Here is a 21916-nt window from a genome sequence, read left to right on the forward strand (position 1 = left end):
TTATCTCATTGTGATTTTGAAGTCGCACCCAGTAATGGTTTTGAATGTTATGTCAAGATTTCCCTTTATTATTTTTGTCAAATGGTCGAAGTTTGTTTTTTTTATAGTGAGTTGTATCAGTTGTAGAAAAAAGTATCTTTCACATAACATTTGAAATCAGTTGCCGTTTGTTGATCAAGTTGGTTGAAGTCAAATCAAAATATAAGATATTGTACTTTGGACCTCCAAATATTTTGTATTTTTTATAGTGACGTCGATAAATTCAAATATTGAACGGACAACAGTGTGTCAAGGATAAGGAGGTACATATATCCTAAAATTCAGAAAATGAGAGCAAATTATGCATATCTGACGAGTCAAGAGAATGAGTTTTACAGTTTGTTCTTATGTTGTGCTGTTACACTAGTGTCTCTGGCTTGTGGAGGGTTGAGCGCCCACATGCATTATATATGTGTCTGTCCCAAGTAAGAAGCCTGTAATTCAGTGGTTGTAGTTGGTTGCTGTCTGGAGGCCGCACGATGACCTATAAGTAAATCCGCTTCATTTTGGACTCTGTTAGATAGTTGTCTCATTGGCGACCAAACCACATATCCTTATTCATATTAAGCAATGCGATACTCAGAAGAAAATAATCTCTACTGCGATGAACTAAACACATGAAGTGATTTCGGTACTGCTTGAACAGATGTACTTATAACTGGTTGGGTTACATTCAGATCAGGACCTGTGAAATGTAATATGATGGCCCTAAATGCTTCTTTTAATCATTGTTCATGAAATATGAAATGATCAAAAAACTTTTTCTTAAAAGATTAACGGCAACTTAATAGTACCAAGAGTCAGAGATTTGACAGATGTGTAACTGCTATCTCTGGCCATGATCTGGATCTGTTTTGGATTAATGTTTTGTTTCTTAAATCCTTGGTTGAAAACATAATTCAAAATTCGATCAAATCTAAATTGGTACCGAGATATAAAATATCAACCACTTAATATAGATATTTTTACTTTCTATACAGTACAGACAAAATTACAATAGCAATGCTGAAATAACCGGGCTTATCATTTGTAAAACACATGAGTTTCAAACCTGTTGAGGTAACATAAACGGTACCAATTTTACTGCACCAGATACGCATTTCGACAATTAGAAATTACATAAATATTCTGTTTTTTGTTTTCTAATCAATTCACGCTCGCTTAAGTAATCAGCCATTATGACTATTCCATGCAGTGTACAAGATAAGAATAAGGATATAAGGTATGATTTCCAATGAGAAAACTATCCACCAGAGTTCAAATAAGAGGATATAAGAAATAATAGGTCACCGTACGGCCTTCAACAATGAGAAAAAACCCATACCGTATAGGAAAATTGCAAAGGTACCCAGCTGAACTTTATAGAGATGGGTAAGATATTTTCCACAGTCATTTTTTATACTTTTGCACCCAATTGTTCTCTATTCTTTATTTTACCCCCTCATTTTTATACGACTATTTTCAGATAAAATGCTGGTTTTGATATAAATAACTAACCTCTCCTTCTTCTACTGCGGTATACAATGCCATTTTAAACCGTTCTACATAGTACCAATTATTTTGGTCGCCAGAATTAAGGATTTCGTCCATTCTATCTTCAGCATCATACCCAAATGCCGAAAAGTTCTTGTCCGAGTCAAACAGTATTGCTGAAGGAGCTTTCAATGATGTCATTGAACCAGTGTTTGGCGACCATCTAGGCACATGTACATCACACGGGTTTGTTTTGAATTGATAATCCATGGAAAAGGCATATCCACATCCATCACTTCCAATATCTATGGCGACTACACACTGCGGGGCAGAGCCTATGTGTGCCATCTAAAATGTATTCACTTTTTATGTCTTGATAAAATTAAACGAACACTTGATTAGAAAAAAATGTCTTTAGTTTTGTATCACAATGGCCTGTTTTTTGTGTATTGTAATGTGCATTTAAATTTGACCCAACTGATAATTTAAAAACTGTTATTGCTACACTTACCACATGTATTTGTAAAACGAAAATGAAATTATATTGTGCATATACACAATTTTGTTGTTATAAACTGCGTAATCGGAACAATCAGGCAAATATTTCCCAAACCCAAATATTCTGTCAGTTTCAAAAGCACACTACAAAATCAATGAGTCGTGGTAAAGTTGGTAAAATTTTTTAATTACATTCAATCTTTTTTATATTTTCTCTTGAACTCAACCACACAGTACACAATGAATGATAGCAAGAATACTTATAGATGATTCATATTAAGGACTACGAAAACTCAAGATACTAGGTATGCGACAATCTGAAAGCAAACCAGCTTCCCATTTACACCTAAAAATTAAAGAATAGTAGCGAGCATAATATGTAAACAAAGTTTGAAATAAATTATGAATGATATACATTACTTGTATAATCAAATCTTAATATCTTGTTCGATGTACAAAATTTTGAAAAGACATATCACTCAATTGATAGTCAATTCAAAATTAGTCTATGTCCGCCCACGGCACATACACGTTATCATTGGGCGTTGCAAATTCATAAAGTTATATTTGTATTTATGTATGAAGCATATATATTCGGTAGGTACGAACATAAAACATCCGATGACTTAATTACTTTAGAGTTTTGTGGATTTGGTCTATGATCCTACTCCTAAAGTACCATTATATTATTACTAATACAAATGAATAAGCTGCTACTATTTCATTTAGAATTTCTGATGGCGACACAAACTTAACTTGTCATACCGTACTGTGTGAATTATTAATGACGTGAAGATATTTCTACACAGACCGAAAGGTTGCCAATTTTTGATAAATGACAAACAAGCAGGGCATAATTAATATGTCTGAACATAGTATTAAACTAATTATTTGTTTAAGAAGTTTTTACGATCTTTGGCCTTAGATATACCAATAAAGGGAGAAAGTGCAAAACTGGTTTAACGGTATGTGTTGGTACCATGTCATAAGCTGTTTGTTGTTGTCGGTCTATCTTTATAAGTCTATTTTTAAGGAATCGGTGTTGGTAGTTGTTGTGGCCTGTTGTGCTGTCCAATATATGTATGGTTCGTGGTTCATTCTGTTAATTTTTTTATGTATTACTTATATAGCTTTTGCCTGTTATTTATATGAATTCATCAAGCAAATTGATTTTTGCAGCAGTATCCATACAATTAGTTTTTAAAATCTTATAATCAAACGAAAGCTTAACATACCAAAGCTACTTGAAAAAATGAAGAAAAGAATGTAATATATTTATATATGGTTATAGAAAATGTCGGAGAAACCGATTCATGCAAGCGAGAAATGCAATGTGAATATTCAGAACGTGAGATTTTGAATTGAAAATGTTACATGTATGGTAAACAAAATGTCTGTAATATGGAATTATTAGCACAGTAATTATATTTTTTTTAAAGAATGCAAGATATCAAATCTTTCTACAACACAAGGTAATACAAATTAGTGTATCTTTATTGCTGCTGTTGTACATCAGTTAATTGTTAATTTTGATTCACTCCATGTTCATGAAGTTTCAAATCGTTTACAAAACAATGTTATATGCATACTAACGCAACTAATTTAAAAAAAATTCTTTTACCATAATCTAATGCAAAATATAATCAAAATAAATAAAGCCTATCTGAAGTCAATAGTTTCAAACAAAGAAAAAAATACACCAAATTAAAATATTATTAAGTTTAAATCAATGTTCAATTGTAAGGTTTGAGTTAGATGAACGATCTGTTGAAGGTTGTATTACACAATGAATTCACATTCGTGCATATCATTCTACAGTAAATACGTATTATGATAATACGTTTGTTTCATAGTCGAATGTTTTTTCTAGCTATCTCTACTGGGTAAATAAACATTAACAAATTCACCCCATCAGATTAATAATTAACATAAATTTACTACGAACTTCTACAGTGTGAGTAAAAGTAGCTAAAGTTATTATTCTTCTACTAGAATAGAATTTTACTTTAGTACTTTTACGGTTTTCATGAAGAGTTACTAGACCGTTACTAGGTGCTGCTCTCCCTGATAGACATTAACTATTTCACAAAAACAATCTACGTCATTTACATAGGATACGATTCACTGCTGCCTTTATGACTGATAGGATATGCAAAATACGTTATGAGTATCCTTCCAAAACGTCCCCTATCTCTCACAGTTTAGTTTTCAGTGCCATTTTAACACCTGGTATTTTGTTTAAATCTCGTACGCACGTCTGGCGTACCAAAGTAATAGCCTTGTTTGAGTTTTTACAACCACTGAGTTGATGCCCACTCTCTTAGATGTTTCGTCTTCATGTAATCACCAGCCATGAAGACTTCTTTTCTTAAGGGTGTGTCGTATCACATTCTCTGTGCCACACTCATGTACACAAAATAACCCTTAATATAACACTTTGACGGGTGTTCATAAGGACTTTTAACAGTGAAAAATTCTGATGCTGATTCTCCCGAGCAACATCTAATTTAATATCACATTCTCTGTGCCACACTCATGAACACAAAATAACCCTTAATATAACACTTTGAAGGGTGTTCGTAAGGACTTATTACAGTGAACACTTCTGATGCTACCAGTAAATACCCTCTTTTTCCAGTTTACGTTACAAAAACTACCATTTGAATTTGTCATTAATATGTTCCTGGCCTGGAAAATGACGTTTTGTAATTCATAGATTTCATTTTATTGCATTTCATATATAATACTTACACATCGCAATACAGTTTTCAACGAATTCTGTTGCTGTCTGTTTACGTTCCATATTTCCGAATATATTCTGGGTGTTTTCGTACCTTTCTCTTGAAATGTATTGGTATTATCATTAGAACCATAATTTAAAAAAAAAATGATTCACATAATTGAATATTAACAAAGAAAACATCCTTACCTTTCAACATATATATTAACTAAGGAATCACAAACTAAAGAACTATGGTTTTCTGTAAGAGCTAGGATTATCATAGAGTGGATAATATCGACAAACTGCCAGTACTAAATTGTTTAAAATATTTAGAAACACCATGATATACCTGAATAAACACTTGCAATACAAATTTGTATCGTCTCTTTAAAAAACAACATATTAGTTAAACAATGCAAGAAGACACCAGGAGCTTCGATCGAAAAATGACCGTTAAGGTGGTGATTAAAGTTAGAAACATAAGAAAATATAATTTTATTAAAGCATCGTTTACATTATTCCTACCGGTTTCACTCCTAACGGAAGATATTCATGGTAACCATCCATAGTACAAAATAACGATATATATGTTACAGGCATTATCTAAATTCAGGCATTTTGTAAAATACCTGAAAACTTTAGGCATTTTTAAAAATGCATATAAGATTTAGGCATTTTATATATTGACTACTTTTTTCAGGCATTTTACAAAATGCCTAGAAAAATTGAAAGGTTTTTCAAAAAATGCCTGAATTATTCTATAAAATGGAATGTTCACAAAAGCTAAGCCATAGAAGTATAGAACAACACAACAGTTTTATCTATGATAACTACTGAATTTTAGCGCTTCTATTTTATGCAATTTACTTGTCAAAAATTTTACAGAATTATTTGAAATTCCCACAAGTACTGAACTCGACAATTATTTGTTATTTTATAAAATATTTGGATGGCAGGTTCTGTTGCACATTTGTCCTGATTTCTTTTGGGCAAATACACCGTTTGATGGTAAATCTGGTCTTAGCACTACAACCTAATTTGGTGAAACCCAGACCATGACACTTTCAGCTCTGTCAAAACTTAATCGTTTGAAAAACATGGGGTTTCGCAAACACCACGCACATGACTATCTTCTTTTTGATGTGTTTCAAAAAGATTCAAAGTATTATTAGCGTGATTAGGTTGACTAACATCTTTTGGCTTATCAGAGCATTCACCAGGCTGAATAAGATATTCGCTTAGTGGGTGATGCATGAATAGCAGGAGACACTTACCCTTTTGACGCACATTGAGTTGTCTCTTCTTGATTTAAATTTTTTTTAACATCAGTAAACTACTATCGCCGTTATTCATCATATTGTAAAGAGCCAACAATGTCCTTGACTCAGTGACGATGAAGATACTCATATCTTTACTTCAAACCCAAACACGACCTTGCATGGTGCCACGTTTTCTAAACATTTTTAAAAGCACTCTTCCTGAAAGGAGACCTGTTGGAGGTAACATATGTCCCTATCCAACATACCTTCTTTTCAAGTGGCAGTAAACATACTTGTCCTTAATCCGATTAATCCATTGCAGAACTTACCTATTTGATGTACATGTATTATCAATTCATTCTCGTCCTAAATAAACATGAAATATATGCTACTGAACACAACCATACAGCAATCAGTAAGACAACATCCTTTTTTTCTTTGCTTCATTTTTCACACTTTTGTTTTGAATATGGATTTTCTAAAAATTCGTTTGTAAATCTTGTTTTATTGTAAGAACAGTTTTCTGTCATCATGGCAAGAAAATCATGAAATAACTATCGGAAATACAAAGTAAGTACAAACGTTACGTAGTTTCAATGAAAAGGAATTATTACAGACATACAAACTTTCCCGGCTTGAATTTGAAAAATAAACTTAATCTAATTTACTGTACCATTAGGTATTTCCTGTGCAAAATATTGTGATTTTGGTCATATTTCAATAATATTCTTTTTCTACAAATAACCTGAAACTGTACAGGCTATTTGTTGAATTTTGTTTCAAAATTCCAGTCATTTTACAAAATGACCGAGTATTTTTAGTCACTTTATATAATGCCTATCAAGGTTTTACAAAATGTCTAAATTCAGAAAATCCTGCAACATATATATAGTTTAACCATCCTCTTTGTGCATTCTTGCATATTGTAAAATTGTAAATGTAAAATTCATACATGTACCTAATGCATATTATCAAAATTAATCAATTGATTTCCAGTAGTTGATGTTGTAAAATATCATTTCTTTTTATGTCTGTATCCATTGTAATTATTGCATTTATTTTTAAAAATATTATATAAAAAAAAGTTGTCATTTCAATCAAAGGATTCCTATTCTATTTCCGTAAAACATCACATTTTCTGCATTCAAATGAAATTATTTCTAGACATACAGATATAGAAATACGGACTGTCAACCTTCTATGTCATTTGGTCTCTGTTGGAGACTTTTCTCATTAGCAATCATACCATATCTTATTAAGTTTATATTGTCAAACTGATACAACTAAGCCTTACAACACACATTAAAATATTTTTCAATGCCAGTTGTTTTCCATTCGTCCCTTTTGTTAATATAGTCGAGCGTTTGGTTTTGTCAGGGTTTATAGACTTCTCCCTTTATGAATTTACCTTGGAGTTCGTTAGTTTTGTTTAATATGTTTTTAGTATAATATAAAAAATAGAAGATATAAACTCATTGTAAGACTAAAGGATTCTTAATAACATAAAAAGGTATCAGTTTAAGGCAACTTCACTGCTGCGCCAGACACGAATTTCGACAATTGCTGTCCTTTCAGTGATGGTCGAGGCCAAAATAATATATTTTGAAACTTTAAAGAGCACGATTGGAAAACCACACGTTAAAAAATTATAACTGTATTTAGCAAGCAGACAATAACAGATATTTTTTTTACTTAATTTGAAAAGAAATGGTAGTGTTATTCTTCAGTATAGCGTCTTATACGTTCTTCGTTATCTTTCACAGATGACATCTGTCTCGTGTTACAATCAATAATCATGAGGACTTATATTAAAATGTATATGCATTCAAAACAACATTTAAAGATCATATTCAAATATTTAGTATTCAACATTAAAACAATGGGTACATTAATGTGTAATTATTGATTTAATCATACATTAATTGTTATAGCGTACAAGGAATTTTGAATATTTATATGGAACTGAAAAAATATAAAACCGAGCATAATAACGATATATCTACTGCAATGAATGAGCCTCCACAATGCGTGGTTGCCATAGATATAGGAAGTGCCAGCTGTGGATATGCATTTTCTGCGGACTACACTTTTTGTAACAATCCGTGTGATGTGGCAACTTACAGATGGTTTGCAGAATTTGGTAAATTTACATCTCAGAAAACCCCATCGGCCATTCTATTCGACTCACACCAACAGTTTGTTTCCTTTGGATACAATGCTCAGGAAAAATATATCACCATACTGGAATCCAATGATCACAACAATTGGTATTACATAGAAGGTTTCAAAATGGCGTTGTATTCTGCAGTTGAAGCCGAAGAAGTAAGTTTTTATTGAAGAAAATAGTGAAATGGAAAGATGAACAAAACTTAACACAATCACATCCAACAAGTTTTGTTTTTCACATATTCATTATGAAACATATACCTTACACATTGCTAAATAAATGAATTGCAGTAAATGACAGACCTTTAAATGTACGCGGCTTAACTGTGTAACTACTTACAGTTACACAAACATTATGTATCCCGCATTTAAGGTTATAATAGTAGAGGTTTTTTTTAAAAAGGAAGAACTGTTTTCATCAGAAACTACAGCTATAACTAACACTTTCTTAGTTTGATTCTGATTGAATAGTTATGTCTTTGAGGCATGATACATCGAGGTTGGAGGCTTTCAGAGAGAAACAGTACATTGGATTATATCCTTACCTGCTATATGGACAGATTCTTGTAGACAGTTCATGCGAGAATCGGCGATAATGGTCAGTAACATATTGCATTTGCTTATGCCATATTATGTACTACCACCGGTTATACCACTAAAGTAAAACTAGTACTTAAACTAAATGAAATAAACAACCTTTTCCCCAAATTGCTGTAATAATTACTGCGCTTGCTCTGTTTCAGTGTTCTAAATAAATCTGACACACACAAACACTGCGTTTCTTTGAAAACCAAATTATTCAATTATAAAAGTGAATCTCTCTGATTTGACTTTTCATTTAAATTACTAATTTGTCCCTGGGAGTAACACAACCATTTTGACTAAAATCTGTACAAGCAAATCAAAATTCTCGAATATAAATACAACCAAACAATATAAAAGGGGTAATATAAATATATACCTACGGATAGGTTTGTTTTCTTAATGCAATGAAAGAAAAGTACACATTTTTACATGGTTATCAGAAGTAACAGCAATCAAAAATGGCAATTGTGAATTTATAAGGGGTAAAGCTTACAAAAATGTAACTGGCAAATATAAATTTGATTTTGAAAATCTAATCATTTACAAACAATAATTGGTAAAACTGTTTGATGGGATATTACATTCGTACTACCACTGTCGAAAGAAAGCGATAACAGTTATCTTTCTTAATGCGTTATTGCCTTTTTTGTTATGCATTTGTAACAAAACTTGAAGTTTTGTCTGTAAATAGCTGATTTATACAAAAATATTGTATTAATACTTTTTTTTATCTGGAAAACATTATTACGATCATACAACATCTCTTTTGAAGTGACCGGATTCTTCTACCACATGTGCTTCTTTTTATTTTATACCTCAACTAGTGATTGTTTTGTGTATTTATCCAAATTATTTCAGAAAAGCCATTTTAAAATACTCCTGTGACAAAAAGTATTCAAAATTCCACCTTCTTGATTATTTAAATTGGTTTACCAACAAGGGTATTTTCATTTAGCTTTGACCCATATTTAGATTAAGACAACAGCAGGTAACCGATGTTTAAATCTCAAAAATAGTTTAAAGTAGATAAATCAAGGTAACGAACAAAAAACTGGGGGAATCGCATGAACTCTAAAAGAAGAGAGTACAGGGTAAGTATCTCCTGTCATGCATTTATCACCCGCCATATGTCAAAATGACACAATCAGGAATAGGACACAATCAGTTAAATTACAAGTTAAGACTAAAAACATGTCGCTAGTGAGTTGAGACATAGACACTTCGTGTCGGTCAACTGATTTGTAATGGTGACGGTAAAACTTATGTAATATCGATTTCAGAGAAAAAGATAAAGATACAGACTTCCTAGTTTCCATAGTACCCTTAATCTCAATTTCACTGTGATTCACTGAAATTTAATGTTATTGGATGATTGAACTTCATCAAAATATTTGAAAGTGAAATTTAACAATTTTGCAAAACGTAGAATAATAAAAAAATTCGATATTAATGCAAAATTGTAAAGATGTGGATTCTACTGGCACAAATTGATAAGTCTTTTTTGGCAAAAAGTATGACAATTGAAAATATATTAAATACATATTTTGGATATAAAAAGAATTAGAAATTAGAAAAAAAAAAGTTGAGGCATGTCTGTAATTTCTCAGGTGCGCAACTATTGTATTTAATTTTAATTTTTCTTGTTCACGATTTATAATTGTTATTTTCATTAATCCTGCGGCTAATATATGATTCGCTAAAAGGCCCGTTCGGGATCGAACACTTATATGTATTTTTTGGCGCATTTTGTTCAATTTAAATCATATTCAAATCGTTTAATCACATTTCTTTGATGTCAAACACTTATTAATCAAGAAAGTTCGGTTTTTAAATGTTTTGTGTAAGTCATAAAAATTTTAGAACTTCCTGTCATACTTTGATCAAATTAGATAAATAAAATGATAATCTGTTCTTACTATATTAATTATAGCATGGTTTATTATTACATTATAAAAAAAGCATAGTCAATATTACTGAAAGATAATTTAAAGCATTCCGCTTTATTTTGTTACTTTCTTGAGGTTTTAGATAAATTTCGCTTCGTACGAGTACAAACACAAAAAGCCCACTAGCAAGCACCAGAAATCGTAATGCCAAACCGACTCCACAAATATGTTTCAATCTAGAAGTCCACTTTCTTTCTCGTAAATTTCTACATAAGTGGCATTTGCATCGACACTGGCGCTGGTAGCATTGATTCATTGTTTACCTCGCCATTGTCTTATTTCTGGTGCAATTTTGTTAGTTTCCTATGTAGACTTATTTCTGTATAAATATTCATCATGAAACGTAATGCATTTATTTATTTTCCTTCCAATGATAATGGGTTTATTTTTGTATTTGTTACCATTAATGGCATAACACATTATTGATGAAGAAAGCATGTCTTTTGGTTTTTATTGTCGTTGAATTGCAGTCTCATTGACGGATACCCCATATCTTTTTTTATTCATATAAAAAATACTCGAGAATAAAAAATGTAGAACACTGTTGACAACCAAAAGGACAATATACAATCGAGAAGACCCAGGAAGGACAACGATTGACACCACAGTAGATCACAAAGACAACTCTGTATTGATTAAAGAATAAATAAAATTGAGAACCAAAGATATTGCAATACATTCTACCATAATTCTAAAACTGGAGAACTATTCTTGTGCATTTTTGATAAATGTTTTGTGTTGTTGTTGAAGACTCATTGGTTGCCATCGGCTGTTTTCTGCTCTTTGGTCGGGTTGTTGTCTCTTTGACACATTCCCCATTTCCATTCTCAATTTTATTTTAAAAATTCATGTGTATGCTCCTCGTCACATTGGTGTGATAATGACATAAGGAAATTGAAAACTCTACAACTTTGTTCTAAAATTATTAATATGATTATGTAAAGCAGGTCTGACTTGTTAAAATGATATAAAAAGAAATTTCTATATTTGACATTCTTTTTCAAAAAAAATCTGATATCTATTCTGCAAGTAAAAGTACACACACGTACTGCAAGAAATAACATAGGCGAACCGAGGTCTTTACTTTCTGATAGCACCTGTGCTAATTTTTCCGTTCATATAATTCAGTTAGCCCAATGAATACTTTCTAGGTCTTGTCAACCGTTAACTTATTATTTATTATTATTTTCTTGTGTAACTACAACTTGGTTTCCGTGCAATATCGTATTGCTGTCAGCCGCGATAATTACATTAAAAGACAGTGTGACGGCTGTCTGCTCGTTGGTTCGTCTGTTCCCCCGAATTTATTTTTATCAAAACACCAAACAGAAGCCTAAAGGTTGAAGACAAGGACACCGACAAAAACCGGGACGGATTCCGGAGGAATAAGCGTAATGTTTGCTCGAACAATCATACTTATCCTGTTGTGTAAGTCATGTTAAATTCTTTCGAGGAGTCACAACCAAAGATAAGGCGTTATGCCGTAGTGTCCACATGCATGCATTTTGTCTAAACCTAATACAATATCGAAATTATCATTATTCATGACTGAATATGAAAGTTTGAAATAAAATCAATATGTTAGGAAATAGGAAAGACAAGACCATTATACATAGAAAAAGCACTGTAATTGAAAACAAAAATATTCTAGAATCGCAAAATCTTAAGATAAAACCATAAAAGCAGTACGTTTAACTACTTAAAACAGTAGGTGTGGGCGCAGTTGACCCGGAAATAGTGGCACATGTGTTGCTCATCACTAGAAAAATTCCGGTGATAAGTCGCATATACCGAAGTCGAAGAAGGTTTTCGACTGATGGAATCTTGATTCATTTGTTAGTCTGTTTTTTTTTAAATCTCCAATAATAAATATGCTAAAAATTTGTAGAAAATTACGAAACTCATTTTCATTCTGATCGAATATATCTAGTGGATGGTATGGGTATTTTTAAAGTTATTTATACTAGGCCAAGACTTTAATAATATTGAACACATAAACAGAGAACAATTAAATTTAATTCTAAAGTTTCTTTATGTGCTAAAGTAGCCCATTTTTCTTCTCTCCGTCTTAAACACACAATCTTGTAGTTTTATTATACCCCCGCTTTAAAAAGTGGGGATATACTGTTTTACCTCTGTCTGTCCATCCGTCCATCCGTCAGTCCGTCAGTCCGTCAGTCCGTCCGTCTGTCCCATGAATATTTTTCGTCGCATCTTTCTCAGGAACTACATTACAAGGAATTCTGAAATTTGGTTTCAGGGTTTATATGAGTCAGCTATACCGTGTGATGCGTTTTCAGATTCATCACTCAACAACTTCCTGTTTACCTTATACTTTTAGCGGGCGGTGGTATCATTAATGAGCAGTAGCTCACAGATTCACTTGTTTTACCTATATAAATCCTTTCCCCCTTGTAGATAAGTTTATTAATGATCATAGAAAAATTCACAAAACTGTGGTTACTATACGTGTAAAGGTCAGTATATTCCTTAAAAAATAGATCTAAATATTAAGATTTAATTCACTTCAAAGTGTTTTTAATGCACTAGATGCGGATTTCGACAATTAATGTCTCTTAAGCGATCCTCGAGGCTAGAATATATCAAAGGTTCATCATAACACTTTAGAAAAATTGCCATGTTTCTGTTTCAATACGAGTGGAGTTGGAATACAGTTGGATCCAATCTTCTCAGTACAAATTGAAATTTCAATATCTGCTAATTCTGATTTATACTTATTATAAACAAGTACAAATCAGAATTCTATTATCTACTAGTAGAATTGTGATATTCAAATTTCCTGTCTTTTTGTACTAAGTTTCTAGTAGGTTCAATGATATTACTAAAACCTATAGGTTGTATGATTCTAGATTGTACTGGTTTTGCTTTGATTGCTTATTTCATTGATTTTACATAATAAGTTGGAAAACTAAATAAATGACAACATAAACAAGCAACTTTCAATATTTCATTCCAAAACAGTAAAATACGTAAACTTTGTTAAATTCGTGAGATATGGTTTATTAACACATAACAGTGCCTATGTTCCGTTTATGGCATTATGTTAAGCAAATAATTTTGGTATGACAACATGAATAACAAATGTGTTTACATTTTCCTTCAAAGTCGTAGACAGAAACCAATGTTATAATGTATTGTGTCTTTTTAAGAATATATCTTGTATGATACAGGAGCATCCCAATATAAATCCTGATATCCCAATTTCTACTATCAGATATTGGAATTCTCATTGGTACTGGATTTATAACAATATAATTCAGAAATCCAATTACTACAAGTAGATATTAGAATTCCAATTTGTAATTGGGAGATACTGGTTCATACTAAATTACAATTTGTATATTAGTATTTATGAATTTACCCAGACAAACCTGTAAATCTGGGAACGTTTTAAAGCCTGGCTAGACCTAGATATATAAATTTGTGTTTTAGAAAAGTTAAATCTTTCCTGGATTTTGAAGTGCATTTTTTATTTCTGCTGATGATGTTAAAATAAAGTCACCCGAATTTCGTTTGATATTGTTTACTCAGCAACAATGTTTAAATCAATACAATATAATACAAGTGTTACCTAAGAGGGAAAATATCAAAGATTTTACACTTAGTACAATAATGCATTTAAAATCCAGGAAAGTTTGAAAAGTTGAACACAAAATACATTTAATTGTATATGTCTGGGTCCTGCCAGGCTTAAAAACGTTTCAAATTTCACAGGTATGTTGTGAGTATACATAGCCGTTTTTGACAAGTGTTATGATATCACTAACATTAGCGACATCTCTAAATCACGTACATACGTCTAGGTTAGTCTATGGAAAGGTATATACTATGAAATTAAGAGCTCGGGGCAAGCCCCTCGCTCTAAATTTCATAGTATATACCTTTCCATACACTAACCGACACTTAGTACGTTCATTTTAGTCAAACTAAAACAAATCACTACCATTACCTTCAATTTTTATTATGATTTTATTTGTATCTAATAATTGTTAGATAATGCACATATGCCATCATTGTATATGTTACAATGTAGTTTCGCGTTTGAATTGAACAGCTTACACTTTGATGTTTTTGACAGTTGGCAGGTACACCCGTAAGTCGATGTTGATTATACTTTACGTTGCCCTTTATCAAACATGACGACTGTTCATTATTGTTAATTTTACCTTCGCCGGATTCTCTTTGAAGTGTTTCATATGTTTTATTCTTGTCTTATTAATGGAATGGCTAAATCTGTGATCATAACCGAACTAGATACAGTGATCAAGCATATATTTCTGTAAATGCTGTCATTAAAGTATACCTTTTGTGTTTTCTTCGCATGCTTTAAACAAACCATTGAAAGTTTGATCATGTTTAATTCTCATATATATCTGCACGAGAGATTAAAGAGGGTGTGGATGGGGGTTTACAAAAAAGAGAATAATGGGAAAAAAATATAAAGATAAATGGACCAAAAAATTAAGAATAGAGAACAACGAGGAGCTAAAATATAATGAATAGAGAATAATGGACAAAATTCTGTAAAGGCTATCATTAAAGTAAATCTTTTGTGTTTTCTTCGCATGTTTTAAACAAACCATTGAAAGTTTGATCATGTTTAATTCTCATATATCTGCACGAAAGATTAAAGAGGGTGTGGGTGGGGGTTTACAGAAAAGAGAATAATGAGCAAAAAATAAAAAGAGAAATGAATCAAAAAATTAAGAATAGAGAACAATGATGTGCTAAAATATAAAGAATTGAGAATAATGGACAAAAAGTATAAAGAATAGAGAAAACTGCCATAAAAAATTATAGAATACAGAAATGAAGAACCCCAATCCAGACCCTCATAAAAGGTTGCATCTTATAATAATGTTGGATATTTTAAACAGAGACTGGTCGGCTAGGGTCTGAATACTCTGTCTATATATTTTAACATGTCTTTCTGCGGACAATTACCGGCTAGCAAGATAGAGATCCTGTCATATTCGCACAATGCCTGGTGAATCTATCATGTATCATTAAAATATTTCTATTTTGTATTTGTATATTACATGTTATGTTTACATATAGATGTTTCCTATCTATTAATATATCACCAAAAATGGCATATTTTTTTTTTCGAACTTAAATTTTAATTAAGGTTTACATTTATAAAATTGAGAATGGAAACGGGGAATGTGTCAAAGAGACAACAACCCGACCAAAAGCAGAAAGCAGCCGAAGGCCACCAATGAGTCTTCAACACAGCGAGAAAATCCCGCACTCGGAGGCGGGCTTCAGCTGGCCCCTAAACAAAAAACGGTACTAGTTCAGCGAAAATGGACGTCACACTAAACTCCGAAACATATAAATGAACCAAAATTAAAAAAAACCATACAAGGCTTACAAAGTCCAGAGGCATCTGACTTGGGACAGGTGCAAAAATGCGGCGGGATTTTGTGAGATCTCACCCCCCCTCCCATACCTCACATCTAGACAATGTAGAATAAATAAACACACAGCAATTGGCACAGTAAATAAACTCGTCTACAAAAGATTCATCAGTGACGCTCGAATAAAAAAAGTTAAAAAGGCCAAATAAAGTACGAAGTCGAAGAGCATTGAGGACCAAAAATTCCTAAAAGTTTTGCCAAATACATCTAAGGTAATCTATTCCTGAGGTAGAAAAGCCTTAGTATTTCAAAAATTCAAAGTTTTGTAAACAGTTAATTTACAATTATGACCATATCAATGATAAAACTCAGTTCAAAAGTCCGAGTCCGATGTTAGAACAGGTAACAGAAAAAACTAAGCAAAATGACAATGATACATAAATTAACAAAGGACTACTAGCAGTTACTGACATGCCAGCTTCAGACCTCAATTAAACTGATTGAAAGATTATGTCTTCAGCATATGAAAATCAAGGGTTTAGTATCATACTATCATGAAATATACGAAAAGAACATAACCCGTATCATGCCAACACCTGGTTTTAAAATAAATGTGTTTATTTCCGATGCAAAGACCCTAAAAGTAAATCAATGTTAATTCCAAAAAATGCCATTTTAATGACCTGACAACAGTATCGTAACTATATCCCTTCTGAATAAGTCTGTTAAAAGGTTTGGTTAGCTTTTGAGGTGAATGACGACATTTTTTTGCTTTGAATAGAATATTACCATAAAAGATTGGATGTGAAATACCTGAACGTATATGTCTATTATAAAGTTGATGTAATACAAAACTAAAAACTATAGTTTTCGATCCATGATGTTACTCTATATACACACAGTTCTGACGTCATAGAAAAGGTACACCTAGGCATAAATACATTTTGGTCAGTTTTCATATAGCTTTTTGACCAACAAATATAGAGGACATGCAAGTGCTATCTAAATCATTTACAATGATTTTCTATATCGACAACTCCTTTCATCTAAATATTTCTGTGAAACTTGCATATGCTCAATATTTCCTACAATTAAGTCATTTTTTGAGAAAAAATACAACATTTATATTTAATAATACCGTATAATCTCCGTAAATATTCATAATTAAAAGATTTTACAGGCTTGCACAAACTTTTCAATTATCTTTGCGCCAAATCACCCGATTTTTTCGTATAACTTCAATTAACCTAAGTATTAAGAGCGGTCCTTCAAATAGTTCCTTCTGGCTGAATAAACTTACCAAATTCACAGGCCGTTAGTTTTCTCTTTTGAGTTGTTTCTTGTTTAAATTATCATGGGACATTCTATAGCTTAATATACGATATGGGCTTTTCTCATTGTAAAATGTTACAAAAGAGAGGCGAAAGATATAAAAGGGACATTCAAACTCATAAGTCGAAAATAAACTGACAACACCATGGCTAAAAAAGAAAAAAGACAAACAGACAAACAACAGCACTCAAAACACAACATAGAAAACTAAAAACTGAGCAACACGAACCCCTTCAAAAACTGGGGTTGATCTCAGGTGCTCCGGAAGGGTAAGCAGATCCTGCTCCACATGTGGCACCCGTCGTGTTACTCATGCAAGTACAAACCCGGTGATAAGTCTAATTCGGCAGGTCACATTTAGTCCTTTGGTCTTTGGTGGACAGTTATCTCATTGGCAATGTTACCATATCTAATTTTTCGTATATTAATTGATAGAAGTCACGATTATAATGATGATATTGACGTTTTTCGACCATTGCGTCTGTATTTTTTGGAACTAAAATCAATTCACTCATTTATAGTTTGAAGCATGATCAAATACGTTTTAATTCTACGGAACGAACTTCTTTACACATTTATTTTGAGCATTGTACAGGATATTGTTTTCTCTCCGTTCATGAAATCTTTTCCGTACTTTAGCCAACGATTGTACCATATGATTTCTTATCAGCAGGTTAAGATTCAAACAAAAAATTCGCTGAAACTGACATTATCAAGATGCTTAATTTCTTGGTTGACAACATATTTGTTACGCTTGGAGGACATCTTTGTCAAAAACAATTGACATTCCCATGGGAACCACTTATGCTCTTCTTTTTGGCGACTTGTCCCGTAATTGATATGAGGCTGACTCCATACAGGAGCTTCTTTAGAAGAATGAAAAGAAGTTAGCATTATCATTTAACTTCACATTCCGCTATATAGATGATGTCCTTTCACTAACTTTCAATAAATAATTCAAAGTTTGGAGACTATGTTGAACGGATATATCCCATTGAACTTGAAATAAAGGATACAAAATATACAGTTTAGTCAGCCTCATACCTTGACTTAATCTATTATTTGCAAGCGTTGCAGGAATTTTGCTACATAGGAATGAAAAGCTCTCAATTTGGAAGCTGTTTTGTCGTAACGTTTTGTTTTCAGCCAACCCTCATTGTCAATTACTAGTGGTTGAAGTTGAAATCATCCCTTAGAAAACTTTACGGACACCATCACTAGTTGATTGATCTAAACGGGTTTTTGGGATGTATAAATACAACTCCACGTTCATGTTCTATATAGAGATTACTCTATGTATATATTACATTATACATATGTATTAACAGGTTAACTCCTAACTATCCTACTGCCTGTCGATACTTTTATTTTGGCATTGCACAAGTCATGTCTTCTTTGACTGTCCATGACGTTAAAACACTAAATTCCTGGGATGTGTTTTAGTTGATTTTAGCCTCTGATGCATGATTTTTTATAATTAATTGTTTTTGGCTTTTAACTAGCTTTCAGTAACTGCAAGTACTCTCTAATCGTACTTTCGTGTTAATTTGACCTGTTGATACAATTTGTAATGTATTTTTGTTATCTAATGTTTACTTATTCAGTGTTATATTCTAGTCTCACTATTTTTAATATATACCACCTTTGATAAGTGTTTAGTATGACGATAAATTTTCACTTTTGTTCTCGTACTAGGAACTACAAAATTATTTATTTTGTAAAAATTATTTCCGTACTCCATGTATACCTTACAACAAAATTATTTTTATTAACCTGTGTACGTTATTTTATTTGGCGGCATTTTGTTCAAGGTTATGGTTGTCTTTCTGATATTGTTTTACATCTAACCCCCTTGTTTTATTAATTTTGTATTTACATTGTGTCATAGATCAAATTTATTCGTTCAGTGTATGTTCACTTGTTTTTGTTAATATGTCTTTTGATTGAGTTAAGCCATTTCAATTGATATTTTATAGTGTGTTTTTCTATGTTGTGATGTTACACTATTGTTTCAGGTAGGATGAAGGTTGGCGCCTATTAAAACGTTTAAACCCGCTGCATTTGTTTGCACCTGTCCTAAGTCAGGAACCTGATGTTCAGTGGTTGTCGTTTGTTGATGTGGTTCATAAGTGTTTCTTTTTTCACGATTTTTATAAAGATTAGACCGTTGGTTTTCCTGTTTGAATGGTTTTACAATAGTAATTTTTGGGGCCCTTTATAGCTTGCTGTTCGGTGTGAGCCAAGGCTCCGTGTTGAAGGCCGTACTTTGACCTATAATGGTTTACTTTTACAAATTGTGACTTGGATGGAGAGTTGTCTCATTGGCACTCAAACCACATCTTCTTATATCTATTTACTGCGCGGTTTGTTGCTCGTGCTGTGTGGATGCAGTAGAATGTGTCCCCGTGCTTGTGGTGTATGCCCTTATATTTTACAATAATGGGTTGTTTGCCTCTGAGAGAGCTTTCACATGTTTATTATATCTTTGTTCTTTATTGTTAATTAAATATTATGGTGTTTAGATGTATAAATACTCATCCACGCTTGCTATTTTTATTATTGCCCCCTGCTATGGTTTTACTTAGATTTCTTACAATCTCTGTTTTTGCCCTGTGTTTGTTATATGTCTGTTTTGTATTACGTAAGTCTTTACGTCGGGCTTTTTATAACAGTTTTTGTAAGAGTTCTTTTACTGCTTTGCCTATTATTTCTTATTCCGTAAGTGTGATCCTTATTCTATGTTGCAACCTCCGGTCTTTTTTATTTTGCCTATACCCCTATTTAAATTATCATGATGGAAAGAAATTAAATAACAACCCAACTTCTAGGATATCCACGTGCTTAAACAAACGTATTTGTAATGCCTCTGCAGCCAGATTGTTAAAACAAAAACGCACTTGGACATCCACAAATTTTCCCGTGCAATGCCAAAAAATGACTTACCTGTTTTAGATTAACTTCACAAAATACTGTTAGGTCAACAGTGAACGGGAGAGCTTTTTCACTCTCCTTTTCCTGTGACATTATCTGAAAAACTCAAAACCTTATATATGTGGTAACTTGAACCCAGCCTAAGTGTGGTATTCAATATGTGGGACAGACGGGACGAGAATATTACAGAAGAAATCGAGAGCACCTTTACCGCTTTCGAAGACCTAAACAATTCAAAAGTTTGATATACCAACATTTAGATAAGCATAATCATAATCTAAAATTTATTAAATTCCAATCACTTGAAACCGTTCAGAAACAACCAGGACAATCACACAAGCAATTTGAAAAATCCCGTGAAGTTCGCGAACTATTTAGGATAAAAAGACTTCAAACAGCTTATCCTCTTGGTCTCAATGACAAAATATTGGGACAGGGGGAACATATCTAAAACTTCTATCGGTGGCATTAATATTGTCGATAAACGACTAAGAAATAATAGGTCTCATGGTAAACGCAAAAACCGTAATCAACGTATTAAACATCGTATAAATTATACACTTGCTGATCTGTTATCTATATTAAAAATTAATGGTAGACATCAAGTATTATGTAAACTGGGTCATATACCAATAAGTAAATTATATGCTATTTTTCAGGAGTGTGATAAAATTTCATTTTTTAGCCCATTGTATGAATACACCCGTATTATTACAGCCTTTTGTCATCACAGGCTGTTTCTTAGTATCGATAAACCTGAAAATCATAAACGGCATTTTCTTAAATTACTTAGTAAAATATATAAATAGAGGTATTGATTTTATTAACTTATCTAGTATATTCAATGACTCTACCATCCATAGTCAAATACCTCCATATTTTGATAATACAGAACCACCTATTATTTCGTATTCTTATAAAAAAAAACCTGCAGAAGTTTGATTTTTAATTATACGTCAGCTACAGCAGACGTCAATATAGAAAATAATGCTCCTTCCACATGAGACTGTGAAACATCTAGTTTTAGATATGTTCCCTATGGTCATGTCAGGAGACCTCAACATCGTCGAAGACCGTGAGGTCAAAACTTTTCTTAAGAAAGGACCTAAATATCGTTCTCCATCTATGATAGATTGGAAACAGTGTCGTCAGGTCATTAAAGACGCTTTGTCTGCCTACTGCAAAAATTTGTGTAAACGTGAAAAATCTGATAAAAAATCTCTAGACAATTATTTGAATAAAATTATGAATGAAGTTGATATTCGTATATCTCATTTTGAAAACAATTCTGAAATTAATAATAGGGTCCATGATATACCAATTTCTAGAATAAAAAATAGACTCCAAGTACTCGCAAAGCATTTGTGTTCGTACCGGCAGACAAAGCAGCCAATAATGTAGTGGTGGTGTGACGCATATACTACACGGAAGTTCTCCAAAACGAAATTATCAATTCGTCTACATTCAGGTCCGTACGCTCTACAGAGAGTCAAATTGTAAACAAGCATATCACTGCCACTAATCAGCTTAAAGCCTCTTCCGAACATTTGAAAGTCCCGACTTTGTACTTGTTACATAAATTAC

General features: G+C 32.3%; 2 protein-coding genes across 4 annotated transcripts in view; one reads left to right on the forward strand and one right to left on the reverse strand.

Annotated features, from left to right (window-relative positions):
• LOC127730920 (heat shock 70 kDa protein 12A-like) overlaps positions 1 to 21916 on the reverse strand; it is a 79103-nt gene that overhangs the window by 11973 nt on the left and 45214 nt on the right. The window contains exons 1-2 of one of the 2 annotated variants that reach the window (XM_052239550.1): positions 4940 to 5032; positions 1537 to 1860 (exon numbers count right to left, since the gene is read on the reverse strand). The exons of the other annotated variant lie outside the window; for it this stretch is intronic. Coding sequence (XP_052095510.1) covers positions 1537 to 1860 — 324 coding nt within the window. The 5' untranslated portion in view covers positions 4940 to 5032. Of the gene's footprint in view, positions 1 to 1536; positions 1861 to 4939; positions 5033 to 21916 lie in introns of those variants that run through there. 2 annotated transcript variants of the gene reach the window in all.
• Positions 7954 to 21916, forward strand: part of LOC127730936 (heat shock 70 kDa protein 12B-like) — a 79891-nt gene continuing 65928 nt past the window's right edge. Inside the window, exon 1 of one of the 2 annotated variants that reach the window (XR_007995394.1) lies at positions 7954 to 8313. The gene's annotated coding sequence lies outside the window, so the exon portion shown is untranslated. The remainder of the gene's footprint in view (positions 8314 to 21916) is intronic. The other variant, XM_052239566.1, reaches the window with a different exon arrangement.

This window comes from Mytilus californianus, unplaced genomic scaffold (genome assembly GCF_021869535.1).
Source record: "Mytilus californianus isolate M0D057914Y unplaced genomic scaffold, xbMytCali1.0.p SCAF_1, whole genome shotgun sequence".
NCBI lineage: Eukaryota > Metazoa > Mollusca > Bivalvia > Mytilida > Mytilidae > Mytilus > Mytilus californianus.